Here is a 17,987-nt window from a genome sequence, read left to right on the forward strand (position 1 = left end):
AGGGGGCACACAGGAATTGGAGGAAGGGGTGGGCTATGAGGGGTGGGCTATGAGGGGTGGGCTATGGTGGTCCAGGAGGGCTATAGGGGCACACCCCGCCCCTATATCACACACAGTGAGCCCCACACCGTGGGGGGGTCCCTATAGCAGCCGGGGGGGGCCGGGGGTACCTCCGGCATCCTTGGGGGCGGGGGCGTACCTGTAGCATCCTTTTTTGGGGAGGGGGGGGGGGCTGCCCCCGGAAGTCCTTCCTCCGCAGGAAGAGCGGCCGCTGTGCTGGGGGGGGGGGTCGGGGGGATGCTTCCACCCCCCCCAGATTTCGGGGACCCCCCCAATTAACCCCGCTGCTCTTATTAATTATCCCCCACCTTCCCCTTATCGATTATCCTCCCTCCCCCTCCCCCAAAAAAAGGGGGGAGGGGGCGACGCGGCCACCGCCGGTGACACCCGAGGTGGTGGTGGGGGAGAGGGGGACACCCCTAAAATCGAGGTGACCCCTCCCCAAAATCCCCTAAACCGCCCCCGCACGCGCGGCCCTCCTCTCCCCCCTCCCCATCCATAGGGGCAGGGGGCGCCTGGGGGGGGGGGGAAGGGGGGCGTCAAGAGGGGTCACCCCCTAAAAATTTTCGGGTGCGTGTGGGGGAGGGGGGGGGGGGTGTGGGTGGGTGCGTGGGGACAACCATGGCCGCCGATTTGGGGGACCCCAAAAGTCCCGCGTCCCCCCCAGCCCCCCCAAAACGCTTCTTCCGAAAGAGCGTGGAGGTGCTGGACGAGGAGGAGGAGGAGGAGGAGGAGGAGGAGGAAGAGCGCGGCGAGCGAGGCAGCGACGGCGGCGACCCCGGCCCGAGGGGCGACCCCCGGCTGGGAGGAGGGGGCGAGGAAGGTGAGGAAGAGGCGGAGATGAAGGCCGTGGCCACTTCGCCCGGTGGGCGATTCCTCAAATTCGACATCGAGCTGGGGAGAGGAGCCTTCAAAACGGTGTTCAAAGGTTTCGACACCGACACCTGGGTGGAGGTGGCCTGGTGTGAGCTGCAGGTGAGCCCGGGGGGGGGGGGGGGGGGTGAATTTTGGGGGGGGGGGGGATGTGTGAATTTTGGGGTCGTGGATTGATGGGTGGGAAGTGAAATTGGGATTTTTTAATTTTTTTAACGGGGGGAGCTGGGTTGGGTTTTCTTGTGTGGGGTCTGGGGGGGGGGTTTGAGGTTTTTCTGAAAATGGGGACGGGTCTGAAATTTGTTGTGAAAGCCCTGATCGGTTTCTCAAGTTGGTGTTGAACTTATCCCGGAGTTCCCCAAAGTCGGTTTGAGGATTTTCTGATATCAAAGATCCCCAAAATCCACCCTTGGTCCTCTGAGCTCATCTTGAGCCCCTCCCAAAAACCGGGACACCCCAAAATTCATCGTGGACCCCTCGATTGACCCCTCAAATTGATGTTGAAGCTTTTCCAAAGCTGTGATTGATCCTCTCAAATTCCTCTTGAGGTTTTTTTGATACCAAAAATCCCAAAATCCACCCTTGGATCCCACATTTGATCCTTTGAGCTCGCCTTGAGCCCCTCCCAAAAACCAGGACACCCCAAAAATTCATCGTGGACCCCTCAAATTGAGACCCCCAAATTCTCCACGAGCCCCACGGGCGACCCCTGCCCCAAATCCCACAAATTCCCCCCAGACTGAGCCCAAAAATGTCCCCCCAAGTGTCACCCCTGAGACTGGGGGTGAGGAAGATGAGCCTGCAGCTGGGGGAGGATGATGATGATGGTGATGATGATGATGGAGTTTGGGGTGAGGAAGATGACCCTGGAGTTGGGGGAGGATGATGATGATGGTGATGATGATGATGATGATGGTGATGATGGAGTTTGGGGTGAGGAAGATGAGCCTGGAGTTGGGGGAGGATGATGATGATGATGATGATGATGATGGTGATGATGATGATGATATTGGGGTTTGGGAGTTGCAGTCCTGGGATGAGGATGAGGATGGTGGCGACCCTGGGGTTTGAGGATGATGATGATGATGGTGATGATGATGATGATGACTCTGGAATTTAGAAGTGATGATGATGATGGTGATGATGCTTGAATTGATACTGGAACTGATGATGATGATGATGGTGATGCTGTCAATGACCCTGTGGTTTAGGGATGATGATGATGATGATCCTGGGGTTGGAGAATGACGATGATGATGATGATACTGGAGTTGGGGGATGATGGTGATGATGATGATGATGATTCTGGGATTGGAGAATGATTATGATGACAATGATGATGATGATGATGATGACCATGATGGCAATGATGACGATGATGATGATGATGATGATACTGGAGTTGGGGGATGATGGTGGCAAGGATGATGATGATGATTCTGGGATTGGAGAATGTTCATGACCATGATGATGATGATGATGAAAGTGATGACCATGACGACAGTGATGATGATGATGACGATAATGATGACCATGATGGCGATGATGATGATGATGATGATACTGGAGTTGGGGGATGATGGTGATGATGATGATGATGATTCTGGGATTGGAGAATGATTATGACAATGATGATGATGATGATGACCACGGTAATGGTGATGATGACCATGATGATGATGATGATCATGCTGATGACCATGATGATGATGATGATGATGACCACAGTAATGGTGACAATGATGATGATGATGATGATGACCATGGTGATGACCATGATGACAATGATGATGATGACAACGATGACAATAATGATGACAATAATGATGATGATGGTGACGATGACGATGATGATGATGATGATGATGATACTGGAGTTGGGGGATGATGATGGCAAGGATGATGATGATGATTCTGGGATTGGATGACCGTGATGATGATGATGATGATGACAATGATGATGACAATGATGACAATGATGATGATGACGATGATGATGACCATGATGGCAATGATGACGATGATGATGATGATGATGATGATACTGGAGTTGGGGGATGATGGTGGCAAGGATGATGATGATGATTCTGGGATTGGATGACCGTGATGATGATGATGATGATGACAATGATGATGACAATGATGACAATGATGATGATGACGATGATGATGACCATGATGGCAATGATGACGATGATGATGATGATGATGATGATACTGGAGTTGGGGGATGATGGTGGCAAGGATGATGATGATGATTCTGGGATTGGATGACCATGATGATGATGACAACGATGACGATAATGATGACAATGATGATGATGACGATGATGATGATGATGATGATGACGACAATGACAACGATGATGACAATGACAATCCTGGGGGCTGGGACCGCCACCTCTGAGCCCGGGCTCCGTCTCTAAGGCCTCTGCCGGCCTTTGGGCCGCTCCTGTGCCCTTGCAGGACCGCAAACTGACCAAGGCAGAGCAGCAGCGCTTCAAGGAGGAGGCCGAGATGCTCAAGGGGCTGCAGCACCCCAACATCGTCCGCTTCTACGACTCCTGGGAGTCCTCCCTGCGCGGCAAGAAATGCATCGTCCTCGTCACCGAGCTCATGACCTCGGGCACCCTCAAAACGTGAGGTTTTTTTGGGAGGGGGGGGGCTCTGGGAGGGTGGGACACACCTGGCAGGGGTCAGGGCGTGGCTGACGGGCTCCTCCAGGTACCTGAAGAGGTTCAAGGTGATGAAACCCAAGGTGCTGCGCAGCTGGTGCCGGCAGATCCTGAAGGGGCTGCAGTTCCTGCACACCAGGACGCCGCCCATCATCCACCGAGACCTCAAGTGCGACAACATCTTCATCACGGGCCCCACGGGCTCGGTCAAGATCGGAGACCTGGGGCTGGCCACGCTCATGCGCACGTCCTTCGCCAAGAGCGTCATCGGTGAGCGCCCTGGGGACCCTGGGGACACCCCTGAGGACCCCCCGGGCTGGAAAGAGACAGGGAGGACAAAAAAAAAAGGCCAGGTTATTGTGCATCACGTTATTTGAAGCTAGGACAGGTCGGGAGCTCGTTGGAAAATTGGGGAAAAACATCCTTGGGATGTATCCTCGGGATGTGTCCCACGGGAAAGACACCAGGGGTTAATTTTTATTATGAATTTTATTCTGTTTTTTCATCATGTTATCACCTTGGGAGATTTCCTCCCTAACTGAAGCTGCAGTCAGCCTGGGAATGGAGCTGAGAGTCGGGAGAAATCCAGGCCTGGAAAGGATTTCCAAGCTGTAATTCCCTAAAACTCTCTAAATGTGTGTCTGTGGTTACTGTGCTGCAAAGAGAGAGAAAGGACAGCAAAAGGGAGGAAAAAAAAAGCCAATTTATTGTACAGACATTCTGTATTTAAATCACGTTATTTGAAGCTAGGACAGGACAGGAGCTCGTTGGAAAATTGGGGAAAAACATCCTTGGGATGTATCCTCGGGATGTGTCCCACGGGAAAGACACCAGGGGTTAATTTTTATTTATTCTGTTTATCACCCTGGGAGATTTCCTCCCTAACTGAAGCTGCAGTCAGCCTGGGAATGGAGCTGAGAGTCGGGAGAATTCCAGGCTGTGATTCCCTGTCTCTCATTGTGTGTTTGTGTGTCCCCCCACCCCCGCAGGGACCCCCGAGTTCATGGCTCCCGAGATGTACGAGGAGCGCTACGACGAGTCCGTGGACGTTTACGCCTTCGGGATGTGCATGCTGGAGATGGGCACGTCCGAGTATCCCTACTCCGAGTGCCAGAACGCAGCGCAGATCTACCGCAAAGTCACCAGCGTGGGTGTCCGGAGAGCCCCGAGACCCCCCCTCAGAGCCCCACTGAGACCCCCAGAGCCCCACTGAGACCCCCAAGTCACCGCGTCCCCCCCCACAGGGCATCAAACCGGCGAGTTTCCACAAGGTGACGGACCCCGAGGTGAAGGAGATCATCGAGGGCTGCATCCGGCAGAACAAGGCTGAGAGGTGAGCTGGGCTGGGCTGGGCTGGGCTGGGCTGAGCTTAGCTGGGCTGAGCTTAGCTGGGCTGAGCTTAGCTGGGCTGGGCTGAGCTGAGCTGGGCTGGGCTGGGCTGGGCTGGGCTGGGATGGGATGGGCTGAGCTGGGCTGGGCTGAGCTGAGCTGAGCTGGGCTGGGCTGAGCTGAGCTGGGCTGGGCTGGGCTGGGCTGGGCTGGGCTGGGATGGGATGGGATGGGCTGAGCTGGGCTGGGCTGGGCTGGGCTGGGCTGGGCTGGGCTGGGCTGGGCTGGGCTGGGATGGGATGGGATGGGCTGAGCTGGGCTGGGCTGGGCTGGGCTGGGCTGGGCTGGGCTGGGCTGGGCTGGGCTGGGCTGGGCTGGGCTGGGCTGGGCTGGGCTGGGCTGGGCTGAGATGGGATGGGCTGGGCTGGGCTGAGCTGGGATGGGATGGGCTGAGCTGGGCTGGGCTGGGCTGAGCTGAGCTGAGCTTAGCTGGGCTGGGCTGGGCTGGGATGGGATGGGCTGGGCTGGGCTGGGCTGAGCTGGGCTGAGCTGGGCTGGGCTGAGCTGGGCTGGGCTGAGCTGAGCTTAGCTGAGCTGGGCTGGGATGGGATGGGCTGGGCTGGGCTGGGCTGAGCTGGGCTGGGCTGGGCTGGGGGTCTGGGACACCTCGGGACTGACCACAGTGACCACAGTGACCACCGTGACCACTCTGACCACCCTCAGGACTGATCACAGTGACCACCCTGACCACAGTGACCACCCTGTGACCACCCTGATCACAGTGACCACCCTGACCAGTGACCACACTGACCACCCTGACCATGCTGACCACCCCCAGGACTGACCACCCTGATCACAGTGACCGCCCTGACCACCCCCAGCACTGACCACAGTGACCACAACGACCACCTTGACCAAGCTGACCACCCTGACCCCACTGACCACCCCCAGGACTGACCACAGTGACCACCCTGACCACAGTGACCACCCTGACCACCCCCAGGACTGACCCCACTGACCACCCTGTGACCACCCTGACCACAGTGACCACCCTGTGACCACCCTGATCACTGTGACCACCCTGACTAGTGACCACACTGACCACCCTGACCATGCTGACCACCCCCAGGACTGACCCCACTGACCACAGTGACCACCCTGACCACCCCCAGGACTGACCACAGTGACCACAACGACCACCCTGACCAAGCTGACCACCCTGACCCCACTGCCCACCCCCAGGACTGACCCCACTGACCACCCTGTGACCACCCTGATCACACTGACCACCCTGACCATGCTGACCACCCCCAGGACTGACCACAGTGACCACAACGACCACCCTGACCAAGCTGACCACCCTGACCCCACTGCCCACCCCCAGGACTGACCTCACTGACCACCCTGACCACCCCCAGGACTGACCACACTGACTACCCTGTGACCACCCTGATCACACTGACCACCCTGACCATGCTGACCACCCCCAGGACTGACCACCCTGACCACAGTGACCACCCTGACCACCCCCAGGACTGACCCCACTGACCACCCTGACCACAGTGACCACCCTGCCCACCCCCAGGACTGATCCCCCTGCCCCCCCTGCCCCCCCCGCCCCCCAGGCTGTCCATCCGGGACCTGCTGGACCACGCGTTCTTTGCCGAGGACACGGGGCTGCGCGTGGAGCTCGCCGAGGACGATGCGGGGCTGGAGCCGGCGCTGGCGCTGCGCCTCTGGGTGGAGGATCCCAAAAAACTCAAGGGCAAGCACAAGGACAACGAGGCCATCGAGTTCAGCTTCAACCTGGACGCTGATGTCCCCGAGGAGGTGGCCTATGAGATGGTGAGGGAGCCGCCCCAAAATTCCCGAATTTCGGACGCTGGTTGGTCTCCCGTTCTCTCCAAATGAAATCAGTCTCCAAAAATTGTGGGTCAGGCTCGGATGGAGCAGCCCCAAAGGCAGTGACACCCCAAAATCCACCCAGGAACCCGACATTTGGTCCCTCCAGCTCTGTTTGAGCTCCCTCCGGAGCAAAAGTCACCCCAAAATTCATCCCTGAGCCTCTTCCAGAACCAACCACACCCCCAAAATTCATCCCTGAGCCTCTTCCAGAACCAACAAAACCCCAAAATTCATCCCTGAGCCTCTTCCAGAACCAACAAAACCCCAAAATTCATCCCTGAGCCTCTTCCAGAACCAACACAACCCCAAAATTCATCCCTGAGCCTCTTCCAGAACCAACCACACCCCCAAAATTCATCCCTGAGCCTCTTCCAGAACCAACAAAACCCCAAAATTCATCCCTGAGCCTCTTCCAGAACCAACAAAACCCCAAAATTCATCCCTGAGCCTCTCCAGAACCAACAAAACCCCAAAATTCATCCCTGAGCCTCTTCCAGAACCAACAAAACCCCAAAATTCATCCCTGAGCCTCTTCCAGAACCAACAAAACCCCAAAATTCATCCCTGAGCCTCTTCCAGAACCAACAAAACCCCAAAATTCATCCCTGAGCCTCACCTTGAACCTGTCCTGAAACTGACACCCCAAAATTCAACTTTTAACCTGGAACCTCTCCCCCAAAATTCATCCCTAAACCTCACCTGGAACCTGTCCCAAAACCGACACCCCCCCAAAATCCCTCATGGAAATGACCCCTTGGCGCCCCCCCCAGACACCCCAAATTTCCCTCCTGGCACCCCCTGGACGCCCCAAATTCCTCCCCCCCCAGGTGAAATCCGGGTTCTTCCACGAGAGCGACTCCAAGGCCGTGGCCAAATCCATCCGGGACCGGCTGGCACTGGTGAGGAAGACGAGGGAGAGGAAGCAGGCGGAGAGCCGGGGGGGCCCCGAAATCCGGGGGGGCCCCGAAATCCGAGGGGGCCCCGAAATCCGAGGGGGCCCCGAGAGCGAGGACACCGAGGTGGATCAGCACGTGAGGCAGCAGCTGCTGCGGGAGCAGCCCCCGCCCGGGCCTGGTGAGACCCCAAAAGTGCCCCCAAAACTGCCCCCCAAAACTGCCCCCCAAAACTGCCCCCCAAAACTGCCCCCAGCCCCTTAAAACTGCCCCCTGAAACTGCCCCCCAAAACTGCCCCCAAGCCCTTAAAACTGCCCCCTGAAACTGCCCCCCAAAACTGCCCCCAAGCCCTTAAAACTGCCCCCCAAAACTGCCCCCCAAAACTGCCCCCAAGCCCTTAAAACTGCCCCCCAAAACTGCCCCCCAAAACTGCCCCCAAGCCTCTCAAAACTGCCCCTGAAATTGCCCCCAGCCCCTTAAAACTGACCCCTAAAACTGCCACTGAAACTGCCCCCCAAAACTGCCCCCAAGCCCTTAAAACTGCCCCCCGAAACTGCCCCCAGCCCCTTAAAACTGACCCCTGAAACTGCCCCCCAAAACTGCCCCCAAGCCCTTAAAACTGCCCCCCAAAACTGCCCCCCAAAACTGCCCCCAAGCCCTTAAAACTGCCCCCCAAAACTGCCCCCCAAAACTGCCCCCAAGCCTCTCAAAACTGCCCCTGAAATTGCCCCCAGCCCCTTAAAACTGACCCCTAAAACTGCCACTGAAACTGCCCCCCAAAACTGCCCCCAAGCCCTTAAAACTGCCCCCCGAAACTGCCCCCAGCCCCTTAAAACTGACCCCTGAAATTGCCCCCCAAAACTGCCCCCAACCTTTCAAAACTGACCCCTAAAACTGCCCCCCAAAACTGCCCCCAGCCCCTTAAAACTGACCCCTAAAACTGCCCCCCAAAACTGCCCCCAAGCTCTTAAAACTGCCCCCTGAAACTGACCCCTGAAACTGCCCCCCAAAACTGCCCCCCAAAACTGCCCCCAAGCCCTTAAAACTGCCCCCTGAAATTGCCCCCCAAAACTGCCCCCAAGCCCTTAAAACTGCCCCCTGAAACTGCCCCCCAAAACTGCCCCCAAGCCCTTAAAACTGCCCCCAAGCCCTTAAAACTGCCCCCCAAAACTGCCCCCCAAAACTGCCCCCAAGCCCTTAAAACTGCCCCCCGGAACTGCCCCCAACCTTTCAAAACTGACCCCTAAAACTGCCCCTGGACTCCCAAAACTGCCCCCCAAATCTGCCCCTGAAATTGCCCCCAAGCCCTTAAAACTGTCCCCTAAAACTGCCCCTGGACTCCCAAAACTGCCCCCCAAAACTGCCCCCAAGCCCTTAAAACTGGTCCCCAAAACTGTCCCGGACACCTAAAACTGCCCCCTAAAACTGCTCCCTAAAACTGCCCCCCAAAACTGCCCCTAGCCCCCCAAAACTGCCCCCCAAAACTGCCCCCAACCTCTCCAAACTGCCCCCAACCCCCCAAAACTGCCCCCCAAAACTGCCCCCCAAAACTGCCCCCAACCTCTCCAAACTGCCCCTGGACACCCAAAACTGTCCCCCCAAACTGCCCCCAGTGCCCCCAAAACCACCCCTAACCCCCCCAAAACTGCCCCTCCTTGTCCCCCAGGCTGCCCCCCGCCCCCCAAAGTGCCCCCCCCCTTGTCCCCCACGCTGCCCCCAGCCCCCCAAAGTGCCCCCCTGCCCCCTGGCAGTGACCCCCCCCCCCCCCCCATTGCTCCCCACAGCCGAGGGGCTCCCGGACAGTGCCCCCCCCCACGATGTCCCCGGTGTCACCGGGGCACCCGAGCAGCTCTGGGGGTACCCACAGGGACCCCAGGACGGGGTGTCCCCCCCTGTGCCACCACAGGTAAGTCTCTGTCACATTGAGGGGGGGTCCTGGGGGGGTCCGGACCCCCCCCCCCCCCCCCGGCACTGCCCCCCCGTGTCCTGCAGGTGACCCAGGAGGGGACAGCAGAGGATGGCACCGGAGGAGCCACCACGGAGCCACCTGGGCGTGACGGGGAGCCCTGTGGCTGTGGAGGGGGCTCGGTGACACTGGGGACACAGGCACAGGTGGCACCGGGGGCAACCGGGGCCAGGGGTGGCACCGAGAGTGGCACTGACACCTGCGGGGGTGACAGCGGCTCCTGGAGTGACACCTGCGGGGGGTGACAGCGGCGCCGGGGGGTGACAACAGCTCTGGGGGTGGCACCTGCAGCTGGCGTGCCACCAGCCCAGGGGTTGACAGCAGCCCAGGGGGTGACACCAGCCCAGGGGGGTGACACCAGCCCAGGGGATGTCACCTGCTCCAGGAGTGCCACCAGCCCAGGGGATGCCACCATCTCTAGGGGTGCCACCTCCAGCTGGAATGCCACCAGCCCTGGGAGTGCCACCAGCCCTGGGAGTGCCACCAGCCCAGGGGATGTCACCAGCCCGGGGGATGTCACCTGCTCCAGGGGTGCCACCAGCCCGGGGGATGTCACCTGCTGCAGGGGTGCCACCCCCAGCTGCGATGCCACCACAGTTGGTGCCCATGGTGCAGCTGCAGCCAGGCCCGGGGATGGCACCAGCTCCAGGAATGTCACCAGCCCCAGGCGGTGACACCACAGCACGTGCCCGCCGTGCAGCCACAGCTGGTGCCAGGGATGTCACCAGTGGTGGGGATGGCACCACTGTCCCCGATGCCACCAGCCATGGGGATGTCACCGGCCCCAGAGATGCCACCACTGTCCCCGATGCCACCAGCCCAAGGGATGCCACCACCAGCCATGGGGGTGCCACCAGCCCCAGGGGTGCCACCAGCCCAAGGAATGCCACCAGCCCCAGAGATGCCACCACCGTCCCTGAAGCCACCAGCCCAAGGGATGCCAGCTCCACCCATGATGCCACCACCAGCCATGGGGGTGCACCGGCCCCAGAGATGCCACCACTGTCCCCGATGCCACCAGCCCAAGGGATGCCACCACCATCCATGATGCCACCAGCCCAAGGGATGCCACCACCATCCATGATGCCACCACCAGCCATGGGGATGCCACCAGCCTCAGAGATGCCACCTCCATCCATGATGCCACCACCAGCCATGGGGATGTCACCAGCCCAAGGGATGCCACCAGCCCAAGGGATGCCACCACCATCCCCGATGCCACCACCATCCCCGATGCCACCGCCAGCCCCAGAGATGCCACCACCGTCCCCGATGCCCCCTGGCCCCGAGGAGCCCTCGGTGCCAGCCGAGGCCGTGTCCCTGCTGCGTGTCCCCGATGTCCCCGAGGTGCCAGGGCCGCGTGCCCGCCAGCGCCGCGCCTCGTGCCAGCGCCCTGCCCGCTTCCAGCTCACCGTGCTGCAGGTCAGGGGACATTTGGGGACATTTGGGGACATTTGGGGACATCCCTGCACGGTCACAGAGTGTCACCACCCACCCCCCAGGTGTCCTCGGCTGGGGACAACACGGTGGAGTGCCAGCTGGAGACCCACGACAGCAAAATGGTGACGTTCAGGTTTGATGTGGATGGGGACGCGCCCGAGGACATCGCCTGCTACATGGTGACCCCCGTGTCCCCAACCCTGTCCCCGTGTCCCCACCCCTGTCCCCGTGTCCCCAATCCTATCCCCGTGTCCCCAAACCCTGTCCCCGAGTCCCCACCCCTGTCCCTGTGTCCCCAACCCTGTCCCCGTGTCCCCAACCCTGTCCCTGTGTCCCCACCCCTGTCCCCGTGTCCCCAATCCTATCCCCGTGTCCCCAAACCCTGTCCCCGTGTCCCCAAACCCTGTCCCCGTGTCCCCAAATCCTGTCCCCGTGTCCCCAACCCCTGTCCCCGTGTCCCCAAACCCTTCCCTGTGTCCCCAACCCCTGTCCCTGTGTCCCCAGCCCCTGTCCCCGTGTCCCCACCCCTGTCCCCGTGTCCCCAACCCCTGTCCCTGTGTCCCCAACCCTGTCCCTGTGTCCCCACCCCTGTCCCCGTGTCCCCAATCCTATCCCCGTGTCCCCAATCCTATCCCCGTGTCCCCAATCCTATCCCCGTGTCCCCAAACCCTGTCCCCGTGTCCCCAAATCCTGTCCCCGTGTCCCCAACCCCTGTCCCCGTGTCCCCAAACCCTTCCCTGTGTCCCCAACCCCTGTCCCTGTGTCCCCAGCCCCTGTCCCCGTGTCCCCAACCCCTGTCCCCGTGTCCCCAATCCTGTCCCCGTGTCCCCAAACCCTGTCCCTGAGTCCCCACCCCTGTCCCCGTGTCCCCAAACCCTGTCCCTGTGTCCCCAGCCCCTGTCCCCGTGTCCCCACCCCTGTCCCCGTGTCCCCAACCCCTGTCCCTGTGTCCCCAACCCCTGTCCCTGTGTCCCCAACCCTGTCCCCGTGTCCCCAACCCCTGTCCCCGTGTCCCCAAACCCTGTCCCCCGCGTCCCCAATCCTATCCCCGTGTCCCCAACCCCCTGTCCCCGTGTCCCCACCCCTGTCCCCGTGTCCCCAAACCCTGTCCCCGTGTCCCCAACCCTGTCCCCGTGTCCCCAACCCCTGTCCCCGTGTCCCCAATCCTGTCCCCGTGTCCCCAACCCCTGTCCCCGTGTCCCCAAACCCTGTCCCCCGCGTCCCCAATCCTATCCCCGTGTCCCCAACCCCTGTCCCCGTGTCCCCCACCCCTGTCCCCGTGTCCCCAAACCCTGTCCCCGTGTCCCCAACCCTGTCCCCGTGTCCCCAACCCCTGTCCCCGTGTCCCCAATCCTGTCCCCGTGTCCCCAACCCCTGTCCCCGTGTCCCCAATCCTGTCCCCGTGTCCCCAAACCTGTCCCAATGTCCCCAGTCCATGTCCCTGTGTCCCCAACCCCTGTCCCCCTGTCCCCAAACCCTGTCCCTGAGTCCCCACCCCTGTCCCCGTGTCCCCAAACCCTGTCCCCGTGTCCCCAACCCTGTCCCCGTGTCCCCAAACCCTGTCCCCGTGTCCCCAAGCCCTGTCCCCGTGTCCCCAACCCTGTCCCTGAGTCCCCAAACCCTGTCCCCGTGTCCCCAACCCCTGTCCCTGTGTCCCCAGCCCCTGTCCCCCCACCCAACCCGTGCCCCTTTTCCCAACCCGTGTCCCCCCCCCCCGCAGGTCGAGGACAATTTTGTGCTGGAGGGGGAACGGGACAAGTTCGTGGAGGAGCTCAAGGCCATCGTGGCCCAGGCCCGGGGGCTCCTCGGGACCCCCGCCCCGGACCCCCAGGTGCTCCCCCCCGCCCCCCTCCCCACCCGGACCCCCCCCCCCCCACCACTGACACCCCCCCCCCCCCAAAAAAAAAAAATGTGTCTCCCCCCAGGTGGGACCCCTGGAGCCGTCGTCAGCAGGGGGTGAGTAGCGGGGGGAGGGGAGGGGGGCTGGGGTCGCCCCCCCCCCCCACACCTGCTGACCCCTCCCCCCTCCCCCAGCAGGGGAAGGACCCCCCCAATCATCGCCCGTGGGGCGCTGGAGGTTCTGCATCAACCAAACCATCCGGAACCGCGAGGCCACCGGTGCGTCCGGGGGGGGGACACAGGGACGTGTCACCACCCCCCCCGAGATGGGGGTGTCACCCCAATCCTGTCCCCATGGGCTGGGGGGGGACACAGGGACGTGTCACCACCCCCCCCCCCGAGATGGGGGTGTCACCCCAATCCTGTCCCCATGGGCTGGGGGGGGACACAGGGACGTGTCACCACCCCCCCGAGATGGGGGTGTCACCCCAATCCCGTCCCGGGGGGGGACACAGGGACGTGTCACCACCCCCCCCGAGATGGGGGTGTCACCCCAATCCTGTCCCCATGGGCTGGGGGGGGACACAGGGACGTGTCACCACCCCCCGAGATGGGGGTGTCACCCCAGTCCTGTCCCCGGGGGGACACAGGGACGTGTCACCACCACCCCCGAGATGGGGGTGTCACCCCAGTCCTGTCCCCGGGGGGACACAGGGACGTGTCACCACCCCCCCCCGAGATGGGGGTGTCACCCCAATCCCGTCCCAGGGGGGACACAGGGACGTGTCACCACCCCCCCCCCCCCGAGATGGGGGTGTCACCCCAGTCCTGTCCCCGGGGGGACACAGGGACGTGTCACCACCCCCCCCGAGATGGGGGTGTCACCCCAATCCTGTCCCATGGGCTGGGGGGGGACACAGGGACGTGTCACCACCCCCCCCGAGATGGGGGTGTCACCCCCACCCTGTCCCCGGGGGGGACACAGGGACGTGTCACCACCCCCCGAGATGGGGGTGTCACCCCCACACCCCTGACAGTGTCACCCCAATCCCTGACAATGTCACCCCAATCCCTGGAAGTGTCACCCCCCCACCCCTGATGGTGTCACCCCAATCCCTGGAAGTGTCACCCCCCCACCCCTGACGGTGTCACCCCACATCCCTGACAGTGTCACCCCCCATCCCTGACAGTGTCACCCCCCCAATCCCTTACCGGGTGTCCCCCTCCCCACAGGCCCTGGGGGACCCCCACCCACCCGGAGAGCCTTGGGGACATCGCAGGGGGGTCCCCAAGGACAGGGGACAAACAAGAGCACAGCGTCGGAGCAGGATGGGCCTGGGGGGCCGGACCTGGGGGTCCCCCAGGGACAGGGGCCAGCTGTCCCCAAACCAGAGGAGCTGGGTGTCCCCAAGGCTTTGGGGACAGCTGGCCCTGACCCCCAGGAGGTGGCTGAACCCACGGGACCAGAACGGATCAACCCCGAACCCCAAGATCTGGGGGGTCCCCAAAAGCCAGGGCTGAGCGTCCCCAGCCCCTGGCACCGGGAGGGACCTGGACACTCGCCCGTGGCTGTCCCCAAACCTCCGGAGCTCGAGGGCCACCAGGAGTCCCTGGTCCCTGGGGACACGGAGCTGGCTGTCCCCCAGGGACAGGGGCAGGAGGGACCCGGGGAACCGGGGCTGGCTGTGCCCAAGCCCCCCGAGCCGGGTGACCCCCAAGGATTGGGGACATTCGTCACTGGACCCCCCGAACCGGGTGACCCCCAAGGATTGGGGACATTCGTCACTGGACCCCCAGAACCGGGTGACCCCCAAGGATTGGGGACAGTCACCGGTGCTGGGGGACAGGAGGGACCCCCGGGAGCAGAGGTGAGTGTCCCCCCCACCCCCAGAGCTGGACACCCCAAATTTTCCGTGTCCCTCAAGGATCGGAGGCCACTGTCCCCATCCCCAGAATTTTTTGGTGTCCCCCAAACCCCGAGACCTCATTGATCCCCAAATGTGGGGAGTGATTGTCCCCAACCCCAAACTCCCTGTCCCCCAAAAGCTGAGTCCTTGGTGTCCCTGAACCCAAACCCAATCCCCAAACTCCAATCCCAATCCCCAAACCCCAATCCCAAATTCCCAAACCCCATTCCCCAAACCCCAATCCCCTAAACCCCAATCCCATATTCCCATTCCCCAATCCCCCATCTCCAATCCCATATTCCCAGACCCCAATCCCCCAATCCCATATTCCCATGACCCCAATCCCCCAATCCCATATTCCCATTCCCCAATCCCCAATCCCATTTCCCCATCCCCTACCCCCAATCCCATATCCCCATTCCCCAATCCCATTCCCCAATCCCATATCCCCATTCCCCATTCCCATATTCCCATTCCCCAATCCCATATTCCCATATTCCCATTCCCCAATCCCATATTCCCATTCCCCATTCCCATATTCCCATTCCCCAATCCCATATTCCCCTATCCCCAATCCCATTCCCCAATCCCCCATCCCCAATCCCATATCCCCATCACCCCATTCCCATATCCCCAATCCCCCTTCCCCAAACCCCAATCCCCCAATCCCCATTCCCCAATCCCCAATCCATATTCCCATTCCCCAATCCCACATCCCCATCACCCCAAACCCCCAATCCCATTCCCCATTCCCCACTCCCATATTTCCATTCCCCATTCCCCAATCCCCTATCCCATATTCCTATTCCCCATTCCCCATCCCCAATCCCACATCCCCATCACCCCAATCCCCCAATCCCCCACCCCGGTGACCCCAATTCCGTGTGGGGTTCCCGCAGGCCTCGCCCCCCGCCCGCCCCCCCGCCCGGGGCTGTCCCGTTCCCTCTGGGGCTCTGCCCCCCGCCTGCGCAGCCCCCGCAAGGCCTGGGGGCGCCGCATCAAGAGCTGGGCCCGGCGCCTGCGCCCCCCGCCCGGGGGGGGGAGACCCCCACACAGGTATGGGGGGGGACCCCAAGCAGCTGGGGAACCCCAAAATCCCGTCTGTGTGCACCCCATAAACCCCGAAATCCCGTCTGTGTGACCCCATAAACCCCAAAATCCCGTCTGTGTGACCCCATAAACCCCATCTGTGTGCACCCCATAACCCCAAATCCCGTCTGTGTGCGCCCCATAAACCCCAAAATCCCGTCTGTGTGCACCCCATAAACCCCAAATCCCGTCTGTGTGACCCCATAAACCCCAAAATCCCGTCTGTGTGACCCCATAAACCCCATCTGTGTGCACCCCATAACCCCCAAATCCCGTCTGTGTGCACCCCATAACCCCGTCTGTGTGCACCCCATAAACCCCAAAATCCCGTCTGTGTGACCCCATAAACCCCCAAATCCCGTCTGTGTGCACCCCATAACCCCAAAATCCCGTCTGTGTGACCCCATAAACCCCATCTGTGTGCACCCCATAACCCCCAAATCCCGTCTGTGTGCACCCCATAACCCCGTCTGTGTGACCCCATAACCCCAAATCCCGTCTGTGTCACCCCATAAACCCCAAAATCCCGTCTGTGTGACCCCATAAACCCCAAATCCCGTCTGTGTCACCCCATAAACCCCCAAATCCCGTCTGTGTGACCCCATAAACCCCAAATCCCGTCTGTGTCACCCCATAAACCCCCAAATCCCGTCTGTGCCCCCCTGTACCCCCATTTCCCCCCCATTTCCCCCCATTTCCACCCCCCGTGCCCCCCACTGACCCCCCTGTCCCGCAGAGGAGCCGGAGGAACTCGGGGACCCCCCCCAGGCGAGGGCACTGCCAGGTGGGTGTTGGGGACCCCAAATCTGCCCCAGGGACCCCAAATCTGCCCCAGGGACCCCCAAAACCGCCTCAGAAACCCACAGGGACCCCCCCCAAACTGCCCCTGGGACCCTAAAACTGCCACAGGGACCCCCAAATCTGCCCCAGGGACCCCAAACTGCCCCAGGGACCCCAGAACTACCCCAGGGACCCCCCTCAAAACTGCCCCAAGGGATCCCCAAATCTGTCCCAGGACCCCCCAAAAGTGCTCAGGAACCTTCAGAACTACCCCAAGAGACCCCCCCCAGCTGTCCCAGGGACCCCCCAAACTGCCCCTGGGACCCCAAATCTGCCCCAGAGACCCCCGAATCTGCCCCTGGGACCCCAAATCTGCCCCAGGGACCCCCAGAACTACCCCAGAGACCCCCAAATCTGCCCCAGGGACCCCCAGAACTACCCCAGAGACCCCCAAATCTGCCCCAGAGACCCCCGAATCTGCCCCAGGGACCCCCAGAACTACCCCAGAGACCCCCAAATCTGCCCAGAGGACCCCCGAATCTGCCCCAGGGACCCCCAGAACTACCCCAGAGACCCCCAAATCTGCCCCAGAGACCCCCGAATCTGCCCCAGAGACCCCCGAATCTGCCCCCAGGGACCCCCAGAACTACCCCAGAGACCCCCAAATCTGCCCCAGGGACCCCCGAATCTGCCCCAGGGACCCCCAGAACTACCCCCGAGACCCCCAAATCTGCCCCAGAGACCCCCGAATCTGCCCCAGGGACCCCCAGAACTACCCCAGAGCCCCCAAATCTGCCCCAGGGACCCCAACCCCCATCTCCTGTCACCCCTCTCTCCCCCTCCCCATCCCTCCCCAGCCACCCCCCGAGCCCCCCGACGCCGAGGGCGACTGGGGGGGCCCCAGCTCGGGCAGCGAGAGTGGGGGGCTGGGGGGACCCCCACACCCCCCCGGGGCCCCCCTGCTCCCCCCGGGGTCCCCCGAGACCCCCCTGAGCAGCGATGGGGACCTCGGAGCCCGAGGACGAAGCGCTGCGGGAGCAGCTGCGGCGGCTGCGGGAAAAAGTGAGTGAGGGGCTTTTGGGGGGTCCTGGAAGGGTTTCGGGGGGTCCTGGAAGGGTTTTAGGGGGGTCCTGGAAGGGTTTAGGGGGGTCCTGGAAGGGTTTGGGGGGGATTTGGGGAGGTCTCATGGAGGTTTTAGGGGTCCCGGGGGGGTTTTGTGGGAGGTTTAGG

General features: G+C 61.7%; 2 protein-coding genes across 2 annotated transcripts; both read left to right on the forward strand.

Annotated features, from left to right (window-relative positions):
* The first annotated feature begins 681 nt into the window (after window positions 1-681).
* On the forward strand, window positions 682-15,193 carry WNK3 (WNK lysine deficient protein kinase 3). The gene is made up of 15 exons (XM_088155025.1): window positions 682-1,035; window positions 3,400-3,572; window positions 3,658-3,878; window positions 4,598-4,755; window positions 4,853-4,941; window positions 6,563-6,782; window positions 7,670-7,916; window positions 9,521-9,642; window positions 9,729-9,943; window positions 10,041-11,124; window positions 11,205-11,321; window positions 12,863-12,973; window positions 13,068-13,098; window positions 13,177-13,260; window positions 14,215-15,193. Exons 1-15 carry the CDS (start codon window positions 682-684, stop codon window positions 14,970-14,972), a joined length of 3,984 nt encoding a protein of 1,327 aa, XP_088011151.1. The 3' UTR covers window positions 14,973-15,193.
* LOC148220609 (uncharacterized) lies at window positions 14,980-17,827 on the forward strand. Its single transcript, XM_088155026.1, has 3 exons — window positions 14,980-15,031; window positions 15,788-15,944; window positions 16,714-17,827. The coding sequence occupies exons 1-3, from the start codon at window positions 14,980-14,982 to the stop codon at window positions 17,825-17,827; spliced, it is 1,323 nt and encodes a 440-aa protein (XP_088011152.1).
* Window positions 17,828-17,987: the final 160 nt, after the last annotated feature.

The sequence above is a fragment of the Sturnus vulgaris genome, chromosome 34, assembly GCF_052056855.1.
Source record: "Sturnus vulgaris isolate bStuVul1 chromosome 34, bStuVul1.hap1, whole genome shotgun sequence".
NCBI classification, from domain to species: domain Eukaryota; kingdom Metazoa; phylum Chordata; class Aves; order Passeriformes; family Sturnidae; genus Sturnus; species Sturnus vulgaris.

Bases quoted from the DNA above. Each gene is read 5' to 3' on its own strand.
- WNK3 (XM_088155025.1), top strand. From the start codon at position 682: ATGGCCGCCGATTTGGGGGACCCCAAAAGTCCCGCGTCCCCCCCAGCC. The intron at 3,573-3,657 runs GTGAGGTTTTTT...GGGCTCCTCCAG, and splicing joins ACCTCGGGCACCCTCAAAAC to GTACCTGAAGAGGTTCAAGG. The intron at 3,879-4,597 runs GTGAGCGCCCTG...CCACCCCCGCAG, and splicing joins CTTCGCCAAGAGCGTCATCG to GGACCCCCGAGTTCATGGCT.
- LOC148220609 (XM_088155026.1), top strand. From the start codon at position 14,980: ATGTGGGGAGTGATTGTCCCCAACCCCAAACTCCCTGTCCCCCAAAAG. The intron at 15,032-15,787 runs GTCCTTGGTGTC...GGGTTCCCGCAG, and splicing joins CCCTGTCCCCCAAAAGCTGA to GCCTCGCCCCCCGCCCGCCC. The intron at 15,945-16,713 runs GTATGGGGGGGG...CCTGTCCCGCAG, and splicing joins GGGGGGAGACCCCCACACAG to AGGAGCCGGAGGAACTCGGG.